The sequence below is a fragment of the Bombus impatiens genome, unplaced genomic scaffold (genome assembly GCF_000188095.3).
Source record: "Bombus impatiens unplaced genomic scaffold, BIMP_2.2 scf_0349, whole genome shotgun sequence".
Classification (NCBI taxonomy): Eukaryota; Metazoa; Arthropoda; class Insecta; order Hymenoptera; family Apidae; genus Bombus; species Bombus impatiens.
Window position 1 is genome coordinate 243,330 of NT_176768.1, and position 21,359 is coordinate 264,688.

General features: G+C 35.3%; 1 protein-coding gene across 4 annotated transcripts in view; it reads right to left on the reverse strand.

Moving 5' to 3' along the window:
• Positions 1 to 21,359, reverse strand: part of LOC100749681 (hemicentin-1) — a 431,443-nt gene that overhangs the window by 101,279 nt on the left and 308,805 nt on the right. For all 4 annotated transcript variants that reach the window (XM_033320792.1, XM_024367725.2, XM_033320790.1 and 1 more), the window contains exon 3: positions 10,024 to 10,178. In XM_033320792.1, coding sequence (XP_033176683.1) covers positions 10,024 to 10,178 — 155 coding nt within the window. The remainder of the gene's footprint in view (positions 1 to 10,023; positions 10,179 to 21,359) is intronic.

The following is a 21,359-nucleotide window of genomic DNA, read 5'->3' on the forward strand; positions in this document are numbered from 1 at the left end:
GCGACGAGGATCGATTTCGTGGTACGCGATCCTCGACGGACTCGTGTTCTGGATGGTAGCTTTCAAGAGATTTGAGATTCCCCTTTTTATATTATACTTTTGCTACGACGGACCAGCTATAGGATGGATATATCATCTTGCGGAGGAAATTTGGAAAAAGATCAAACGAAATACGGGATCAGAGCCGTTCACGGTTAAAAGTCTTGATTGAATTATGGTAGGACGGATTTGGAGCGAAGGAACGGGTAGGAAGGAGATGGAAATTTTGGGTTAGATATACGATCGTTGGCTTATTTGTGTCCGAAACTTGGAATCAGAGAACTCGCTAGAGTTCTCTGATCTTCCCTTCGCTTAGCTTTTTCCCTTGTTCTCCTTTTCTGTTCGTTTCTCCTCTCTATCGTCTCTTTTCTTGTTTCTTCCTTCCAAATCCTTCTTGCCATTTCTTATCTTCTTCTTCTCCGTTTCCCCTCTCTTCATTTCTTCCTTTTGTTTCGTTTCTCTTCTTTCTTCTTCTTTTTTCTATTTTTCTCGCTTGCCATTTCTTCGTTCTTTCGTCACAGAATTATCCTTCGCTTCTCTCTGTTCATCGTCTACCTTTTAATTCTTCTCGTTTCTTTTTCCGAGTTTATCTAATGAAAATTTTGGCACAAGAATGTGAAACGTACCTGTTCGCGAATAGTAACACGGTAAATCCCTGGGCAAGTTTATAGAAAAATTAATGTCAGGTACATCGTTGTGATCGTTGACGGTGGTTATTCCGTAACAGGAGAAGAACAGCTTGGAGATGCAGTTATATGAAAAGTGTACCACTTTCCTCGCCGGAGTTCCTCTAATCTAGCGAATCGCTGAGTCCCAGTGCAACGATTTCGTGATACGAACTGGAATGAGCTTCGAGAGGATGAAAGTGGGTTGGTGGAGACTCGGAGGAATACGAGGCAGAGAATGAAAAATATTGTAAAATGACGTACGAATTCGCAAATTAAAATCAAACGTGATATTTTCAATTACTTACGTTTATAATAGAACACGATATAATGAAAAATTATTGCCCTCGATATCACTGACATCATTTTGCTCTCTTCTGTAAATAGTCAAATTTTTACTCGAATGCGTCGATCAATTTCATTTCCCCTTTTCTAATTATTCTGTTAATCTGAGCACATTGAAACTTTTTCCCTATTAAAGTTCTAATATATCGTTATAATTTTATAAAACAACGTTTATATTCGTTTGGTACTTTTATTGCTGAAGTTTGGTTTTGTAATATAAATAGCAGAAATATAGAAATAAAGGAGAAGGTATTAGATAGTATTACACGCGTAGCTTTATATAATAAGAAAAAGTTTAAAGCACGATTTTTGCAAATTTTATCTTTATCTACAGTAAGATTCAGTTAGACAAATTATCGCAGAAAAATTGTGACTGCAGGTTACTCGCGAAGATGGCAAGTTCATTGAATGCCGATCTCGCCAATAGTTTCCAAGCTCGACAATTTTTTAACATTTTACCCGCTCGCGTAATTACTTTCGTTTAATGAACAATTCACCCCGTTCCCAGGTGAACTCTGGGCATCGCCACATTTCGATAAGCATTTATCGCGTAATTTACATTCAAATGAAGCGAAACCTCTATCAAGCCTTCCGATTCGCCTTCTTATTATTATGAAATTGAACATCTCACAGTTTTGATATTTCAACCAAAGAAAATCTCGCTAACCTCTAGTTGATATTGAAATATGGAATATTTAATTTCTCTATGTTCCTTTTTATAATTATTACAGTTCACAGCTATGGATGTGCATATTAATAGTGTTAATTATTCAAAACGATCACTCTACAATTTTCCATAAAAATTTTATCAATTATTTTTATTTTTGAGAATAAGGGGTTAAGTACTTTTTCGGATTGTTTTCATTTTGGATTTCTTTGATGAAAATGTTATACGTTATAAAATGTTAATCATCGCTATATATTCTAGTGTCAAATACTTTGAAAATTTGGTGGAAAGTTTCATGATCATGAGTACGTACCTAACAGGAACCCGTTTCTTTTTTTGCGTTTCGACCATTCTAATTAATTCCATCACTGACACAAGAAATAAATTGTAACGAGACGTCACGCAACATGCGTTCCACTTTCGAACGAAGTTCAATTGCGTGAAATTTTCATTTTCCCAGGCCGGAAAGTGGAGAAAAGAGGTACCCAGAGTGCAACACGCCGCACGACGACGATGCTAAGGCGCGGGAAAAAACATACGGCAACTGCAACTTTCATGAGCTGGGCGAATCCTAATTTCCCTGCAGAATTTCGTACTGAGCTTCAGTGTTCAGTCTGTGTTTTTGACAAAAATGTTCCTTCCTTTTTGGGGAAAATGTTACGTCTCTGTGCCGACGATGATGTATTGGGTCTGTTACGAAGATTGTACTTCTGCAACGTTATACTTCCATATCTGTGGACGATTCTATTTGTTTAAGACAAAGCCCAGATTTCGTTACTGCGAAAACGACGATGTACCCAATAAAAAAAGAGAATTTACATTATGATACGATAAATTAATTCAGAGAACCATTACATCTTCATGGAACTACTCTCGCGCAATTTTACTATTAAGTTGTCCAACATGTTTCTTTCGTTTCATAAGGTGATAATAGATGAACAACAATTCCTGTTTTATATTATTTTATTGAATTACGTATGATCCATTTCGTTATATTTCTATTATTATGTTCGTGCATAATTCAATAAACTGATATAAAACTGATACAAAACATTGTGCGTCTATTATTTCCTTATAAAACGAAAGAAACTTTTCGGACAACCTAATGTTCTATACAAAACAAATAATTTGACCAAATAATTCTTTCATATTCGATATATATAATCTTAACAGAGATAATCTAGGGAAAATCGATTTGAGTCGATAGAAATGGTTTGAGCAGCGGAATCCTTTAGAATCGCTTTTAATAATACGAGAGGTAGTCGGAGGGGGGTCAGATCGATGTATTTGGGGTCCGAATTAGAAGGAGCAAGCGAGGATGTCCAATCAGAAGTGCTGGCGAGTCGATAGAAACCCAATGACCTAGAGAGAGATAGAGAAAGAGAGAGAGAGAACTGCCTGAAATCCCATAATTTCCAGCAGCTAGAAGATCTAATTGGATTGGCCGCGAGACAAGTGGTCCTTCATATAATTTAAATAGAGGTCGATTGCCGCTCCTTTGCGCGGTTCGCGATCGTAACAGCTTTCCATCCGATAAATTGCTCTCTGAAATACGCGCGACGAATAGCGTCAACAGCCAACGAAATGGCTGTTACAATTACTTCGCGCGAATTATGTAGCTTAATCATAATATCGGTTCATCGGTGATACTATTGTATGATTTTTGAATTGAATTTGTGCCGATTCCAACGAGTATTCAAAAAGATTTCAACGCCTGGACGATCATATGGGCGAAAAAGATGTAGAATGGTTCATGAAAATATTTGAACACTTATCGTGGAAAATTTTAATGTCAATATTGTATGTGTTATACAAAACATTTTGGAGTTTCATTGACGCTGTAATGAGACACGATTGTCGTCGCGATTATATTTATCAAAATTGAAACTAATTCGAAGATATACAGGGTGGTTGGTAACTGGTGGTACAAGCGGAAAGGGGGTGATTCGAACGAAAATTCAAAGTCGATTTTCTCGAAAACAAAGCCTCAAACGAAAAATTTGTATTCTATATTTTCGACTTCTTTTTTTTCGTGGAATCACCCCCTTTCCGCTTGTACCACTAGTTACCAACCACCCTGTATATAGAAATTACAAGGCATTTATTGCAAATATAATTCTAGTAAAAATTATGCTGTCTTCGTTTTAGATATATCAATATCAGATTTAAAAATAAATTACGATAGACAAATTATGAACGGATTAGTTATTCTTGTTTCTTGTCAACGAGATCTTTTTCATCGTATCTTCATTATATTTATTCGAGTCATGAAATGGTGAAAGCTGACAGCAGGTGAAAGAATCGCGGCGCGTATGCACCGAATGAGTTTCAAGTTTTCAAATTTCATTTCGGTCGTCGGAATCGCGCGCTTTCTTCGTCCATGCGTTTGCACGGTGGGAGTTATAGAAAACTTTCGGACAGGCATTAGGTCGATGTGAAAGTTTTGCCATACGTTTTCACCTAGCTTGCACATACATGCACCGGAAAGTCCTCGAAAAATAAAATCGAACTCGATTTCCCATCTTGTCATCTTCGTCTTTTTTTTAATTTTTTTTCTCTTCTTAGAATATCCAAATTCTAGGGGTAGAAATATTTATTTACACTGCGTATTCATATCGAATTGAAGGAAAAATCTGAAAATCTATATAATTATATCGATATAAATATTAAACGTCTTGCTTTTATGTTCGTTTATTGTAAATATGTTTGCATCGAAATTAATCTTGTCAATATAGGCGAGTTTCTTTTACAATTTTTATTAAAATTCCTTTCTTCCTTAAAGGATGCTAACGAAGAAAGGATTTTTGCAAATTTAGCAAGTTCTTATAGAAAATAAGCGAAAATAATTCTAAAATTTGGAAATTGCAAGCATCCTAGAACTAGATCACGATATGCAGTTTGTTCTATGTAATTAAGACAAAGTTATATCTTCAATACGGACAGAATCGTCTATTTTCTTTTCTTTTCGTTTCTTCACTACATCTCGGTTAAAATCAAAGTCTAAAATTCTAATTAAAACGACACTTTAATCACAGAGAAATTTTAATCCGTTTTTTAAACCTTCGGTGTATTTACTAGAAATATACTACCTCTATTTCCGGGACTTCTTAAACTTTAAATAAATAATCTTCTAACATCGTGTTTACTCGTTGCCAGTTGCAACATCATGCTTATTCGTAATTTCATTTCTACCATAAAAAATTATTTTAGTATGTCGTTTCCTCTCGTATATATTTTTATTATTTTCATAATGGATTGTTCATCGATTATCGAAATCTTGAAAAAGAGGATTCTGTCGGAAAATCCAACCATTAATTATAAATATAATGATTATGTCATTTCTTCTGTTTTATCAAATTGGATTACGCGAGACTTACATTTCTATTATCTTGAAATCTCTAATCTCAAAGAGAAATTTATGCTTTTGCAACTACACAATGTAAATAGCAACAGAAATACTATAACGAAATATGTTAATACGATAAAGAAATACGGAAGAAATACAAAAGATTACGCAAGAATTACATTTTAATTAGCACTCTAATAAAAGCAATTCTTTTTCGCATGAAATAATGGCCCTCTTTTGTTATTTCATGCCAGTGTGTTTTCGACGCGTATAAATACACGAGAGGCAGTGGCAAAAGGCAACGTGTCGTTTTAAAAAAAGAAATGAGAACTGCGATCGCCCGCAGCCAGGTTTCTTCCCCGACAAGGACAACGAGTGATACTCCGACATGAAGCACGTAAGAAAGAAGAAGCAGTGTTTAATTTCGCCCCTTAACCGTGTCACTCAGCCGAAAAATTGTGCTGAGATCGAGCCTTCTCCCTCGGTCGCATTTGCTACCCTCGTGTGTGTGCTATTTCCAGTTGTTGCCTCGAGCCAAGTAAGAAACTTTTGCATTTTGGTCTTAATTTTTTCCTGTTCAAGGTGTTACTTCCAAGATTTAAGATTTATTTTAACGTTAAAATGCAATAATCTAAGTTCTACAGGTACAGAATATATTATTTTATTTTATTATATACATAAATGTTATGTACATATATGTATAATAATATAAACTGTGATTTTCTTCGACATTTAAAATCGTATTCCATTCATTTTTCATTTTACTTCGGATCTTTCCATTATCTTTATTTTGTAACGTATTAGGTCGTCCAGATGCACAACATTTTCCGTTTTATATTATTTTATCGAATTACGTATGATCCATTTTGTTCTATCAAAATGAAGATCACAACGTTCGACGAATTAGGTTTCATGTTTGTATAAAGATGCGTCGTTGTAAAAGACGTGTCTGTAAAGAAAGACAACCTAATACTAAGAAATAAATACAAAATTTTAAACGTGTTGTGGAATTCAAGCTTCAAAAATATCGAAGGAGAAACTCAACCACGTTTACGCGATTCTTTTTTTAATCTTCGACTAACATATTTGGAAACTCAGTAAGCTATATTTTTCTTCGCAGCTGACTTTCAATAAACGAGTACATGCACGTAGTACTCGGTTTCAATCTGCTACCGAACCAACTCACGTTACGATTAAACACTGTTATTTTCTTAATTTGTGGCGAAAACAGGATACGCGCGATACCACGGTTTATAGATACACTCGAACCTTTTAATGTTTCGACCTACATAGCGTACATATTCCCAATAAAGATTCTACACTGCCATCAGAATTCCATAATCGCGAGTTTGAAAAATACAGCTGCTTATGAATTAGTTTGTAAGTTAGTTTTTTTTTTTTCGTCGTTTCATACGTATCGTTTGGTGCGATCAATTTTTCATCGGAAGTGCATACTCCACCAATTTTAAAATTCGGCGACAAAATATTAATCCCGTGTCAAAGTATTTACTTTTAATTTTCGACATGCTGCTGCACGAAAAATTCTGTTTTTTAGCGGATCGCAATAAAAATGAAACGATGGATGAAAATTATTTCTGGCGATCTTGAATTTGTTTAAAATTGACAATAAAGAACGAATTTGTCAACTGATTGACAAAAAAATAATTTCGCGTCACAATATTTCGTTTTTCATGTACTTCGCCTGTATAAAGATTCTTTGTTATCTCGATTGCGACGAAAATGAAATGTCCGAGGAAAATTATTTCTACCAACGCTGAATTTTTGACATGACGAGAGTCGTGTCAATGTAAAAAGAAATTCGCGTCAAACGCCATCGATCCCATCGAATAAATAAAACGTACGTTTATAATCGATATAACGTAAAAGAAATACGAAGATTCGCAAAAGAGTAAAACGCGATGTTAAACGAAAATTGTCTATTCCCGTGCTGGTCGATATTTTACGATATTTCGAAAACGACGAACACCGCGGGATCTTGGCCGTTAATTGTGTCGTTAGCCATAATAATTTATAACAACGGGCAAACGTGAAACGTATCATTAGTGCGGATGACGAGGCTCGGCTGAAAAGCGTTTGTTCTCACCTAAAATAATGTTGCCCATGGAAATGAGACACGGACACAACGATGCGATATTTTACGTGGCAAACCCGACCTCGGCACAAGTGTGCAATTTGCAACTTTTAATAGCAACGTCGTTCTAATTGTTTTTATTTGGTCGCATTCATTGTCGAGCTTCGGACCTTCGACCGTCTGAAACGTTGCTCGTTTTGTCGCGTTCTTTAAACCTCAACCCATCCACCTCGACTCTCCTTTGTACTTTCTTCTCGACTGTAACGCGATTGAAAATTTTAGATTGAAAGGAAACCACGTGCCAGGCCTTCCTCAACTTCCGCTCTAAAAATGTCGCCTTTGATCCATTCAAACGCGTCGCATTGCACGTACATTTCTACATTTGCTTTAAAACTAGAGTCGTGTAATCTATATAGTTACGAATATTTAAATGTGACAAAAATATTTTATTTTAATTCCGACAATGTTTCAAGTATAGTCTATCGATGTAATAGGACGAAGTAGTATAGCGAAGCAAAAATGTACACAACGTACGTAATATCTAAAAATATGCGTATAAAATATTTAAATTATAATACTCCTTATAATATTTAATAAGTAAAACAATTTTCTATCCAAGTTCCAATTATTCATTATTAACGACATTGGATCACATTAATTAATGAAAAACATACGAACACAAAACTATATAGACATTTGCAAGCTAATTAGTTAGTCGAATTAATCTGTTTAGTCTATTTGGTCTAATGAATTATAACAGATGCTATACCTTGAATATTTTATACTATATTTTTCCGTATCAGGTGCAATTGACATTTTTTTCAGAATTTTCTATAAATACATAAAAATCCACGATTTATTCGTAATGTTCAGCTTTCGTCATAGATAATTTTCGACTTTCCACCATCAGATAAATCTTTGTACGTAAAATCATCAAACGTCCAGAAAGTCACACAAACGTAATACGTGTGATGCTTTTGAAAGCAAAGCCGCACGGTTCGGTCTATCCTCGAAAGATTTACAATTCGGAAAGTTGCACTTACGCGAGCAGAGAATTCTGAGAAAGGCTGGGAACGTGGGAAAACATGAATCCTGCGCGACATTTCGGCTTCCGCGTTACAACTTCCGACCATTCGCGAGTTTCGCTTCGCGACACGCTGGTAATTACAATAAACCTTCAATGGATGAACAGATTCGCCACGGTTGCACGAGTTCAGAACAAGTCTCGCGTTATTAGCACGGTCTGACTGTAATCAGACGACATTAAGAATCCACGTTAAGTTGGCGGCGGACTTACCGCGAAAATTTTTCCTGATGTTTCAAACTGCGGATAGTTTCAGCCTCGGAATATTCTTTAACAAACGCAACGTAAGAACCACGATGCCAACTTTCGTAATTCGAGCGATTCTTCAAAACTGCACCTTAAACATCGCATTGTACGGACGTATAAGATGCAAGTAAAGGTACAGTTATCGGACTTGTTTGAGGAATTCTTGAAGTTTCTTATTAAATATTATATTATCGGAGATGTCCACTTTAGGCAATTTCTCAGAATTATTTCTCTGGCTTGGAAAATGTTATTCTCAAAAATATTATGTAACGCCTTCTCTAACGGAAAATAAATTATACGCGCGTATCTCCATGCGCGACGTTTTCAGATATCAAGCTGAGATTTTGGTTGCAGATTTTCTTCCTTTACTTTTCGGACAAAGGTGTCTTCAACCAAGCGTCGATCTTCCCCTACGAAAAATCGATTCTATCACAAAGATCTCGACTTTGTCCGAAAATATTAAAAAAAAGAGAGAAAAATAAGCAAAGTGAATGTTTTAGAATATCATTTACTGATTTCCAATATCACGGCTCGTATTTAAATCAATAACACGTGGACTTTCATGTAATTCGGACACTTTTAAACGGCAAATTACGAGTGTCCGTTCAAATACACATATTTATCGCGGTTTAAGTTCGTTTCGTCGGTGACACCGTCGAGCGGTATCTCGGTTTCCAGCTAAAATTTCAAAGTAATTGGCATCCCTTTCATGTTCGTAAATTCAACCGCACTTTAATAGTATGACATGTTGCGTGTGTCAAGATAACCGGTTCAGTGGTTTAGTCGCTACCACTTCGGATTAGTACTGCGGCTTTCTCGTTTGTCGAATTACTGGGATTACCCAGATTACACGGATCGTACAAGTACGATACGTCTAATACGAGTTATTCCACGCATATCTTACTACTGGGGGATCGTCGACGTTTAATCGATTAATTAAATTATACGCCACCTCTGGCTCGTGCACCGTGAAAAGCATCCCTTCCGTAGGCTCCTCTATCTCGTAATCGTCCCCTACCCTCTTTTCGAGTTCATAGTTTGTTCAGTCGATTATACAGCAAATAATCACGACTCGATCATTTACTAATACTAAGTCCATTAAATTGAATAGTAAATTACCTAAACTAAACGGGAGTTTAAAACTTCAGCATATAAATGTTTATGAAGTCTGGTCTCTTTGCAGTGGAAAGTTAAACTCTACTAGCGGTTGAACTTTCGACAAGGAAGCGGAGCAAAGAGAAAGACCTGAATAAATAGCGATGATAAATTTCCTTTTGGTGTTTCCCTCTTATACGTCTTTCCGCGGTACCTCTGGATTTTTCTTTTTATTTACGTTATTTATAGAAGATGGTCTTAATTCGTTGCTGTACATTTCGTTTCGACGAGTTTGAGACAAGATACGGTGTGTCAAAGATGTTCAAAAATTTGAAGAATTTTAGAATCACGAATCTCAATCGTTGGATACTAGAGAAGTCTGGAAAATTCAGTGGATTTCTTATTTTTCTATACTATCTGAAACAATATCGTTAGGAAACTTACCGGTGACGTTAAGTATGATATGCTGGACATTATTGCACTTTCGATTCACTGCCAGATATGTAGCTTCGCACTTATAGAGACCTTCGTCCTCCAATTTAACGTCCGGAATCTTCAAGAAAGTCTTCGACGAATTTGTCGTGTATTCTATATCCGACCTAAAACACGTGAAAGGCAGGAAAAATTATTTCATGCATTCATGACAAAATTGAAAGTGCAAAATTGTACGAAATACGCGTGATAAGTGAAGATATAAAGAATACTCGAAGCGAGGTAGTTGTTATTTTCTCCGGTGAAATAAATTTTTACGTAAGCTCCATTTTCTTAGTTACCTTGATAATATGAAATTGCATGAAACAAACGTAATCTAGTAATATTAATGATACTCCGATATCGCGAGCAGAACATACACAATTCATCGTAGAATCATCGTGTCAAAAATGATATTTCTAAATATAGCATATGTTACATAGAAACTGAGTCAAGAGGATTATCAATCATACAAATCGGATAGAATAATGACAACAATATTCTTATTTGCAAACATATTCTAATGCGGTTCACTGTCATTCATATGACACATTTGCAATCCCATTAGCATGCGCTAATGAATGGAACAATGAAACGGATCAACCTGCACGCTATGCCGTTAAATCGATACCGCTTTACTTACGCCAGTAAGGAAACAATGGGATTAGGATGTATACCATACAATCGCATATTCTATTTGCCCGATACGATTGCAGTGGCGCATCCATCATTGTCGATAGAACCGATACAATACGCCTGACAGATCGTCAAAATCATTCAACTTCGTTACGATTCGAACAAATAATCTTTCGGCAAATCAATCATTTATTGAGAGAGAAATATGCGATTGACACGGATGACTAGTTGCAGTGAAAATAAAATTTTCATACGGTTAATGCAGCAACTACGGAGAATTTATACAGAAAATGAAACAATATTTCTATCTGACAATTTTTTATTACAGATATTTTTTAGTTCGTACAAATAAAGGTATTGAGTTTCTTTTTCAGAACGTATCTTGTTAAATAAACAGTGCAGAGTAACGGTGTAGAGTAACGACAATGGTGACTAACGAACACACTATTGGAAAAGGAAAATTCTAACATCTATGGAGTCGGTTCTTTCTTGATCTCCATTCCAGATACTCTAAATATTCTACATCTTCTAAGAAGATATTTCACGGCCCTCATTTTGCTTCTTTCAAATGAGAAAATTGCAAGACTCTCTTTTATGGTAATTAACGTCTGTATCGTTTGCGATATACATTTTTAAATTTTCGCGTTATTTGTTCACGTTCATAGACAAACTTTAAAATCTAAAAATATAATTATCGAAAGAATCGAATACCTAAACTCGCAATAACTACGATTTATCGAAGAAATTAGATACAGAAGAAGAAAAGAAGAGATAATGCAACAGTTCATTGCACTCGTCTATCAAACTATCCAGACAAGCAATTGTTTAATCTTCTCCAATAGCTCTTACGTAGATCGTTCTCAGCTCGCTACTCAACCCTTGTTGCAGTTTCGCTTCGTTAGCCAGAATGCTTAGAAGTTGTAGCCACGGCGTACACCCCGCGAGCGACGCAATATCCGAATACCAGCGATAATTGTTATTAACTAGTGCGTTTGTTCATTAATGCAATGCACTTCTGTTGATTGCTGGCGCAATGATACACGCACCAGCTGTACAAATACGCTCAACTGCATGTAAAACGGCCCTCCGACCGTCCTCTCCCCTGTGTAATCTATTTATTGTTACTAGTATAGTTACGTTGGCAGATTCGTGCAGTCGCACGACGTCGTTTGACATCGGATTGCTGCACGGAGTTCGACCTGTTCCGTTATTGCGGAAGGTGATTCCAAACTGGAATTATTGCTCTCGTGAAAACAGATTCAGTTAATGAATCTTCTGCGCATCAAGATGGAAAATATTACAGGATGGAAGGATGGCTTTCGACATACTTTTCTTTCTCACTTTTTACGAAAAAACAAGTTTTTGGTTACAAATTTACGGTCATTTTTCTATTCTTGTATTTGTATTCAATTTTTATTGTCGTTTAACTAATTTGTAATTAATCAATTTTAACGCAAAGATAGGTGACTGACGTCGTGACTGTGTTGTTTTTTCTCCTTTTTCCATTTTTTTTTTTTGTTTTTGAGAAATGAATTAAAATATATATAATATAGAAGGTACGTACTAACAACTCGCTGTACAACTTTTAGCTGTACTCCTACATGGAATCTTCCGCTAATTGTGTTAATATTTTTAACTAGTTTGCAATGGACCAATTCCTACGTAAAATTAATGCCGTAGACATTAATGATAATTTCTTGTAACTTTGATAAGTTTTCCTACGTTAATAGAATTTCAAGTCGACTTAGTTATAAAAATCTTTGGATCTATGAAACATTTTCATAGTATTGCATTTAAAAAGACCTACAGTTCAAATTGATTTCTGTTATCGCTATGTATATTCGTTTGCGCTATGCAACTAATATGTAGGATCACTAATTGCTATTAATTTGCAATTGATATGTCGAATAATTGATTATCATTAATTTACAATTGATATATTGCATAATTAATTATCATTAATTTACAGTTAATAATATCTTAAATATTATATTAGCAAGGATGAAATGAGATCTTTATTGAAATATCAAACTACGGCGGTTGTAAATACCATTAAATTCTTCGTTGAGAAAGTTCGACCAAAAAATTGTGCTTCGTCGAAAAAAACTTCCGCTTTTCGTTTTACGTTTACGCGAACTTTCTTAGAACGCACGGAATTTTTTAAACTCGTCAAAAGAAGCTTCGTTTTGCAAAGGAACTCGAAGGAACTTTCTGCCCCGTGTTTGGACGAATCGCGACCTTTCATTAAAGTTTTCACGACATTCTGTCGCGTCTTCGTTCGAGGAAGCTTCGCTTCTCTTTGATCTTTACTCGTCCTCGATAACTAAGTTTTATTACTCGGCGTCGCATTATATTTCTTACATTGCTGCTAAAATATTTGAGCAATGGAGTCGCATAGAAAATTTCGTCTATTATCCCTCAAATTATATTAAACAGCACCTTAAATAACGAACATTTTTATTGATGCTTATAAAAAGCAATGCATCCTTAGAATAGTCAAAGTATTAGATTTGAAAGTAAAGAAATTAAATTTCAACCAGTAAAGTAAACAATTCATTGGATTAATATCGTAATTTGACGAACTATGTTATTTCATTATATTCGTAATATAATTTTAACCAGGAATATTCCACTTAGAGAAGCATGTGAGATATAATATCTGAATAAAATAGAAAAAAAGAAAAGAATATATGGAATATATCTTTCTAATAAACAAGAAATCAGTACAACATTTTTCACTACAATTCAAGAAACATTTACATTTCGCAAAATGTCAAGTTAAAGAAATATACGGTAAAAAAATATCTAATCCCAAACTACTATCACTACACGATACAAATAGTAACAGAAATACTATAACGAACTAAGACACTCTAATACCATAAAGAAATACCGATATGTCAATTTTTTTTATAAAGAATTAAGTATAATTTTCTGAAAGATCATACACCGATTAATACATTGTATAGAACATGTCACACCTAACGTAACGCAAACCTCTAAACATAACTCTCGCATAATTTTCACAATGATTAAGAACTAGAACACAGTATTTTCCTTGATCTCCATGTAACACGCCAGTGAAACTAGATAATTGCTCCTATTTAAAGCGTTTCGAGCGAAACCGTACAATAAAACTATTCGCAAAGTACAATTACCAACGAGAAGAAAAACCCGGCGCGTTTTGCACGAAAACACAGGTCTCGATCGTCGAAATGAGCCGTCATCGGGTCGAGTTAGTTCGCTCAAATAAATTTTAAATCCGTCCCGTGGCCATCACCCAATACGTTCTAAATCGAAATGCACGTTTTCCATTACGCTCCCGTTCGAGATTTTCCGCTTCATCCAATCCTCTTTGCCGCGCAAAATCGGGCCGTACTAGCGTCTACTTGTGCGCTTAAGCACGGTTCCGTAATCAGAAGGAATTGGAATTTCGTGCGTGTGATCGGTGATCAAGTATCGATCGCATTTCGGACGCTCGTTGATCTTCGCTGGGAAGAATGTATTACGACACGGGTGAATTAAGCGAATGGAACCGTTGTAACTGGCGCTTGAGAGAAGAGAAAAATAAATCGATCCGCTTCTATTACCTTTCACGTCTATGAAATTTTTTATTTATTTCTATCGTTCACGTTGTATGGAAAATTGTATCGTTCACCTTCGTTTTGGAAGAAGCGAATATTTATGGAATATAGAATATCGTGAAAACATTCTATTATTTTTTATTATATTCTATTCTGATTATTATAATCTTCTTCTTTCGTTTCGAAGGGTAAAGAGGAGAAATCGAGGAATCTCGTCTTTTCTGATTATCAAATTACAATGATTTATAATATTCCAAATGTCTGTGTAAGGTAGTGTTAAAGATTTGACGCTGAAAGCAGGGGATGTCTACTGTGTATTGGAACAGAACACGGATAAAAGCGATGAATATTTTATTAATTATTCTTTTTTATGACGACCAAGTACGCTTCAGTCTACGAACGATACACTTGAATTCATCGAACGTTGTTCTTTTTACAGTGAAGTAAAATTTAGTAGACTTAAAACATTGTTTTCTAAGCAAATGAACAGGAATTATGTATCAACGTTCCTAATGATTTTAAATAATTAATTAACAATTTTAACGAATAAAGTTATGGTTATACAATATCAATATACTACGTTAAATCTGCAATGTACTTCGTTATTAATATTTTAAACTTGTTCATATAACGTAGCTGGAATCGCAAATATAATTGACCTGAAGCATAATTATAAAATTAATTAACTCGAACGGGAAGCTAAAAGAGAAATGTCTATATATTGACAGAAAATCAATGCTTCATATTCAATTTTTGATTCTGATATAACATTAAAACTTCAAAAAAAAGAGTAAAAATCTGCTGCAGATATCCTATATACAAAGGAGCTACCTATAACTGAATGTAAAACAATAATGAACAACATTCCTGCAGACCCACACCAATGTACAGAAACATAAAATTAATTTCGATATCTGTGGATATTTGAAACCCTGAAATAATCTTTCGCGTTACACTGGCGTATAAAATGTTGTCTTTTAAAAAGCATTTATTTACTAAACAAACTCATCGAGATTCAATTATGTATATAAAATGCTTAAATATTCGTGACACAAATACGAAAAGACCTTCAATACCAAGAACATCGTAGCCATAAAGGATCAAAATACTAATTCAATTAAGAGAATTATATCAATTATAACATGGAATCAATAGATACAAACAGATCTTATACACGAAGATACAAGATTAATGTAATTGCTAATTATGGACACAGTTAAGATTAACCCATTAGCGGTAGGAACGTGTAGAGGGACCAAGCATTAATCATGCATTCCATTTGTCAGATGGTCTGTCCTAGAGATTGACGTACGAATCGCCACGAGCGTTCCGTCAAATCCTTTGACCTCCCGATGACCAATATCACACCATTCAGCCACAATATGTTTCTAACGTGCACCATCGATTGTGTCAAAACGTTCGCGTTCAAAATACGCCCACCGTATTCGCTGTCCAACCCTCGCGTCCACTCTATGAAATTCGAGCTAATAAATTTCTCCGGCTATCGGTAGCAAGATTAAATTTACAAAGGTGAACTCGAAATACGTTTGGTATTTGCGAATTATCCGATTCATCCGACTAATCGATTACGTCTAAAAATTTTGCTTAAGTTTGCTTCGTTCGATTCTTCGAGTCCTATGAAATTTTCGATATACAAAATGTAAATATCTGTTAGATTATGTTGGAGAAATTGAAAGAAACTAATTCTAAATAAATTTCGAACGAAGATCGAACTGGTCGAATCGTAAATGAATCTTCGCGTATCAAAATACACTACACCAAATTAAAAAATGTGAAAAGTATTACCTTCGTATGATAAACTTAAGAGAAGTATTCCCGAGCAGAAATTTCATTCGTGCAAGAACAAATCCGAATCTAATAAAACGACATATTTTCAACAGTATGTTTCTCCAGCTAATACAAAAGTTCTGCGCAAGAAATGGAAAGGGAAGATTACTCTGAAGCAGATGCAAATGGCGACACGGTAATCTTCGCATATCGCTTTTCTAACGAGCCCCTCTAAAGGGGAGTTTTCTTTTTTTTCGAAACTTTTAAAGACACCGAGAGAACGTCGGGGACGTTAATTACTCGGTTCCGAGAAACTAGGCCGGAAATAGGTAGCACGGGGTCAGCTATTACGTAGATAGAACACGGAGCAAGAACGTTCGAAATTAGCGGCCAACGAATTAGTCCAAAGCAAGAGGGTGGAATTGCAGCTTACCACAACTTGGACCGTGACTGTCTCGTTAAAATATTAACCAATCCCACGGATTGGTTAATGTTATTATTTAACGTTATTCCAACAACATTAAGTCGCATCGATCTCGATTGGATTTCCCAGTTTCCAACGTTAATTTCCGTGCAGTGTTTGTTCGTTTGCGAAGAAAACAAACTTTGCATTCTGACCCCTGTTAATGAACCTAACACGCTACGTAATAACGTAGTCAACGTAAAGGACGATGGAATGGAAAAAGTAATGGATTCGAGTTTGTTGTTATGCAAAATATAATTTACGATTCGTTGCGTCCTGCTCGGATATAAAGTGACTTCGTTCCATAATGTGGAATGAAGGTGCACGATGAATGGAAATTTACATTGATGAACGCTGATCTACATTCGCTCGTTCCGTTCGTTGAAATAAGTAAAACGAGCGACGAATTGAATTGTATAAACATTTGGTAACGTGTTTATGCATTAGACGAGTGGTAAAACGTGTATTACCAGTGCATTTCAGATGTTAAGCGTATTAAAGACGAATTTCATTGAAAGAAAGAAAATTCGAAATGTGACGAAGTAGAATTTTATTGGGAATTTCGATATGAAAGAAAAACTTTACAGCTGAAAGATTGGCAACAAGCGTCTTTGTTTTAGCGAATTTTAATAAAAATTTCTTTCTTTTTATTTCTCCTCTGAAATTTATAGAATTGTTTCAATATATTTCGGTAATCGTTCTTTCCCCTTCGATTTTGTATTTATTTTAAAGTATGTTTCAATTTACTTTCCCCTGAAACTTGCTCATATCTCATTAGGCTATGAATCACCAACTATCCCATGTACGTAATTCATTTATGTGTGATATCGTGTGACTGCAAGCGCGTGCAGCATGTGATCAAAGCTAGGCAGATCACGATCTGTTAACAGCATAACGTTAAGATAACATTCGTAGTAGCGACACGCATGAATTATCAATGGTAAACACGTGAATAGGAAAAGCATAATGAACGTACGTAAACTAATATTAACCATCCAGTGTGCTCATTGATTTGATGCTCGATTAAAAAATTCAAATAATAATTTTTCTTTATAAGATTCTGTATTTTTTCAAATTAAATTACTGACTACTTTTAGATAATTCATAGACTGGCATTAATAATTGGCATTACTTTCTCAAGAGACACGTACAACTGTATGGCCAAAAATTATTTTTCTCTCTACACATACTATGTCATTTTACTTCTGTTTTACTATATTATACCATTTGTTACTTCGTTATTTTACCTCGTTGAGTTTCGGATATTCACGTCGCATGTTCTAAATAATTGGCTTTCACCCAAATCCCTATTCTCTAAGTTTGGTCCGATAAAATTCAGATACATGAAATTAGAAGCCTCAAGCGTCGCTGTTAACCTATCCCCTTTAATTTTCCAATCGACCAAGCTTTACAACGGCAAAATGACTTCGAGAGATCTCTCAAACAAGAGACGTTATACATTTATTTTTCCACTGAACTCGAGCTCTATCGTGTGAATTAGCTTCGCATTCGGATAACGCATACATAGAAGTTCTTTGAAACTTATTTTTCCGCTTAAAACGACATCGTAAAACCCGGCAAAGTGGCCAGATTGCCATTCGAGGTCAGCTTTGGCACTGCTATCAAAGTTGCAATTGCGAAAATCTTTCTGCCCTTCGAGAAGAGACACGTTCTCTTCTTTTATCGCTTTCCCTATCATAGCTCGGTTCTGTAGAGAACGAGAGGCGAAATCCACGTTAAATACCCGCCACGCGTAAACCAAACTTACAATTTAATGAGCTCGAAATGGAGATAGAATAGGATAATACCGAGGGAAGCAGGAATTACATTGAAAATGAAACGACTTCTTAACGTCCTCGCAATTCGTGCTTCGGCTAAGCCGCACAGAAGCGAGATAATGCGTTGTCGATTTCACCCAAGAATCCTAGCCAGCGATAGCATTTTAATTATTTCTAGATTCCAATCGAAGTAAATTTCGCTAATGTAGCGTAGAAGATCTTATCTGTAAATGCTTTTCATTTGAAGGATGTTTTCTTGATGTCTTAATAGAAATTTAGTCATAGTATGGACGAACATTCTGTATTCGATTGAACGACACGATAGTTTAAAAAAAAGGATAGCTTCTTTTTGAATAGAAGAGTGTTTAAGTTTTCTTGCAGAAACGTTTGAGAAATACGCTACATTTCGAAGATTATTGAAAATTTCGGAAAATCTTGAGTATCTGCGAGCTTAGTCTAAAACTGAAACTAGCACTCAGATTTTTTTTATTTATTTTCAATATTAATTTCACGATTTTGAAAATAATGTTGAAACTATCGACCTTCGACAAGACCTCGAAATCGATTGAAAATTTAATAAAAATCTCGAGTATTCGTTCTCATTCAGATGTCATATTTACTTTCGATCTCAAATTTTGCAATCTAGAAACAACTTTGTAACTACTGTAGTTCGATAAAATCCGAAACTAATCAACTTCGATAAAATCTAGAACACGTGAATCTAACCGAGGCGTTGCCGGCAATCGAATATCTTTACAAAGAAATTCTCTGTAATCTATGCGAAATTAAAGTTTCATACCGTCGAAGCATAAAACGTAGAGCCAATCGTTCGTATTCATATAGTGTCGCTCCTTTCTTTACCAGAGAATTCTTTCTCGAGAAGATTCATGTCGGAATTCATAAGAAATAGTGCAACGCTAGGCAAATACGTCTCGGAAAGTAGTCGTAAGTTTCAGGCAATTTTCTTCTTTTGCTGTAATCGTTTCCATCATCGCGTCTTTCAACGTGAAATGGTGGGGGACAACCGACGAAAGGGATAGAAAATAAGGGAAACAGACGGTGGAACAACGAAGATGGACATATAAAGAAACGAAATAATTGCTAGATATAGAGAAAAGAATACGATAAGCTTGACAGTAGGTAGATAAAAAGATACGGAATAAGATAAACAAATATGCTGTTGTATTTCAAGGTAAAGAAAGGAAAAACATGGGAATCGTGTCACGCGACAAGGAAAATTGTGCCATTTTTTGTAACGTTCAACGAGCATTTCGTATTAGACGAATTATTCTCCTATGTAATGTATATATATTATGTAAAAGTAGTTGATTTAACTTCTTATGTCTTCGGTTATGTTGTTTCTATTTTTGACCTGGTATCTTGATTTTAATCAATTCAAGATTGTTCTAATAATATATGAGCCTCTCAGGAAACCAAACTGAACAACTCCACTCTTTGCAAGCTTTTTAATTTTATTGTAGCATTGCATCTTTCAAGGAAACGAATTATTTAATTGCATAAGTTTAATTATTGCGAGAAGATGCTACACGTAAATAATCATAACATAAGATACATCGTGGTTATGTAAAATTCTTGAAGATGCAATATAATTAAATTTATGGTCGATTTCTCGAGACTCGTATGTAAAAGGATCGAAAGATTCATCGTAGTCTCTGGCTCAACGTTCCTACATTATAAATTCGTTCTAATAATCCGAAAGACACACCGTGTCATGAAAGGAAAATTGTTATGTTTTAATCGTAATCTCACATCTGAAATACAGAAAATATCAGAAGACTGGAAATGACGGAAAGAACGTGGCACACGATCGCTAACAAACTATCCAAAGCACGTTTATAAAATACGCTCTCGAGTGATATGAAAGGCGCATTCTACGATATAATACAACGATATAAATCTTTCGAGATGAAAGTTATCCGTGTCGCGACGACACACCGGAAAAACATGAAAGACTCGAAGAAGTCAATTTCCCATTTGACGTGAAGTGTACCTTAGACTTTCTTCCCGACCGCTTCAAAATATTCTCCGGCAGAATGTATCTTTCGAAGTATCTTAGCCGCAGAAAATTGTATTTTGAGAAAAAGGCTCTCACGGGGATTGCTCTGGATAAGAAACCGTGTTAATACACGGATAAAATCGTTTCGTGTGCACGTCCATGTATCGAGGCAACGCATCCACGCAGCGACAAGGATAAAAATTTCTCGAACGAGCGCACGGTTTACTCTCGCTTCGATCCTTTAATCGTACATTTTAGTTTGTACTACGAAATTCCCCGGACGACTTTTATTTTATCTTCCTTTAGATTCTTTTTCTAGTCTGACGTTCCTTTTCAGTGAATTGTTTTTTTTTTCAATAGATTAATTTGTACAAAATGAGGAAACTGGAGAGGGGAGGAAATGATAGATTTCAAATGAAATAATAATAATCGAATAGATGAAAGCAACATTGATCACACCTCACCGTCAGCGTTATGTGTTGAAATTTAAAACATTTAAAAATGTAAGAAAAAGTAAGAATGTTTTGTGTATTCGAAATAAATTAGAAGTTCTCATTTGTATTCTTGTCACAACCTTTTTCGGGAAGAAATTTTTGTTCGTATCGTTTATATTCTTCTGCGTGTAAATTTTTTCTTTCTTTCAATAACTGCTTTAAAGCCAATTTTTATTACAGCATATGAATAACGCGTCAATCTACCAAGTTTACATGACTCTTCTACTTCCATTTGTTCGATCTGATGCGATAAAAGCGTTCGAAACAGCGATCCCCTAATTGTTACACGTAAAACTATTTGTTTGAAGAATATCTACCTTAGATTTTCTATATTCCAGAATCTGGTAGAATTAAATTATATCAAAGAATCAAGCAAGAAAATGATGAACGATTTATTAACCGAACCATGTTCTGTTCTCGAGGTCAAAAAACACTTGAGAGTATCGAATGTTTTTTTGGATACCGATCTCGGAATTGAACCAATCGCACCCTACTTAAATCTTTGTCACGATCAGCTCGTTCTTATAAAATCGTTCGCGTTCCGTGATA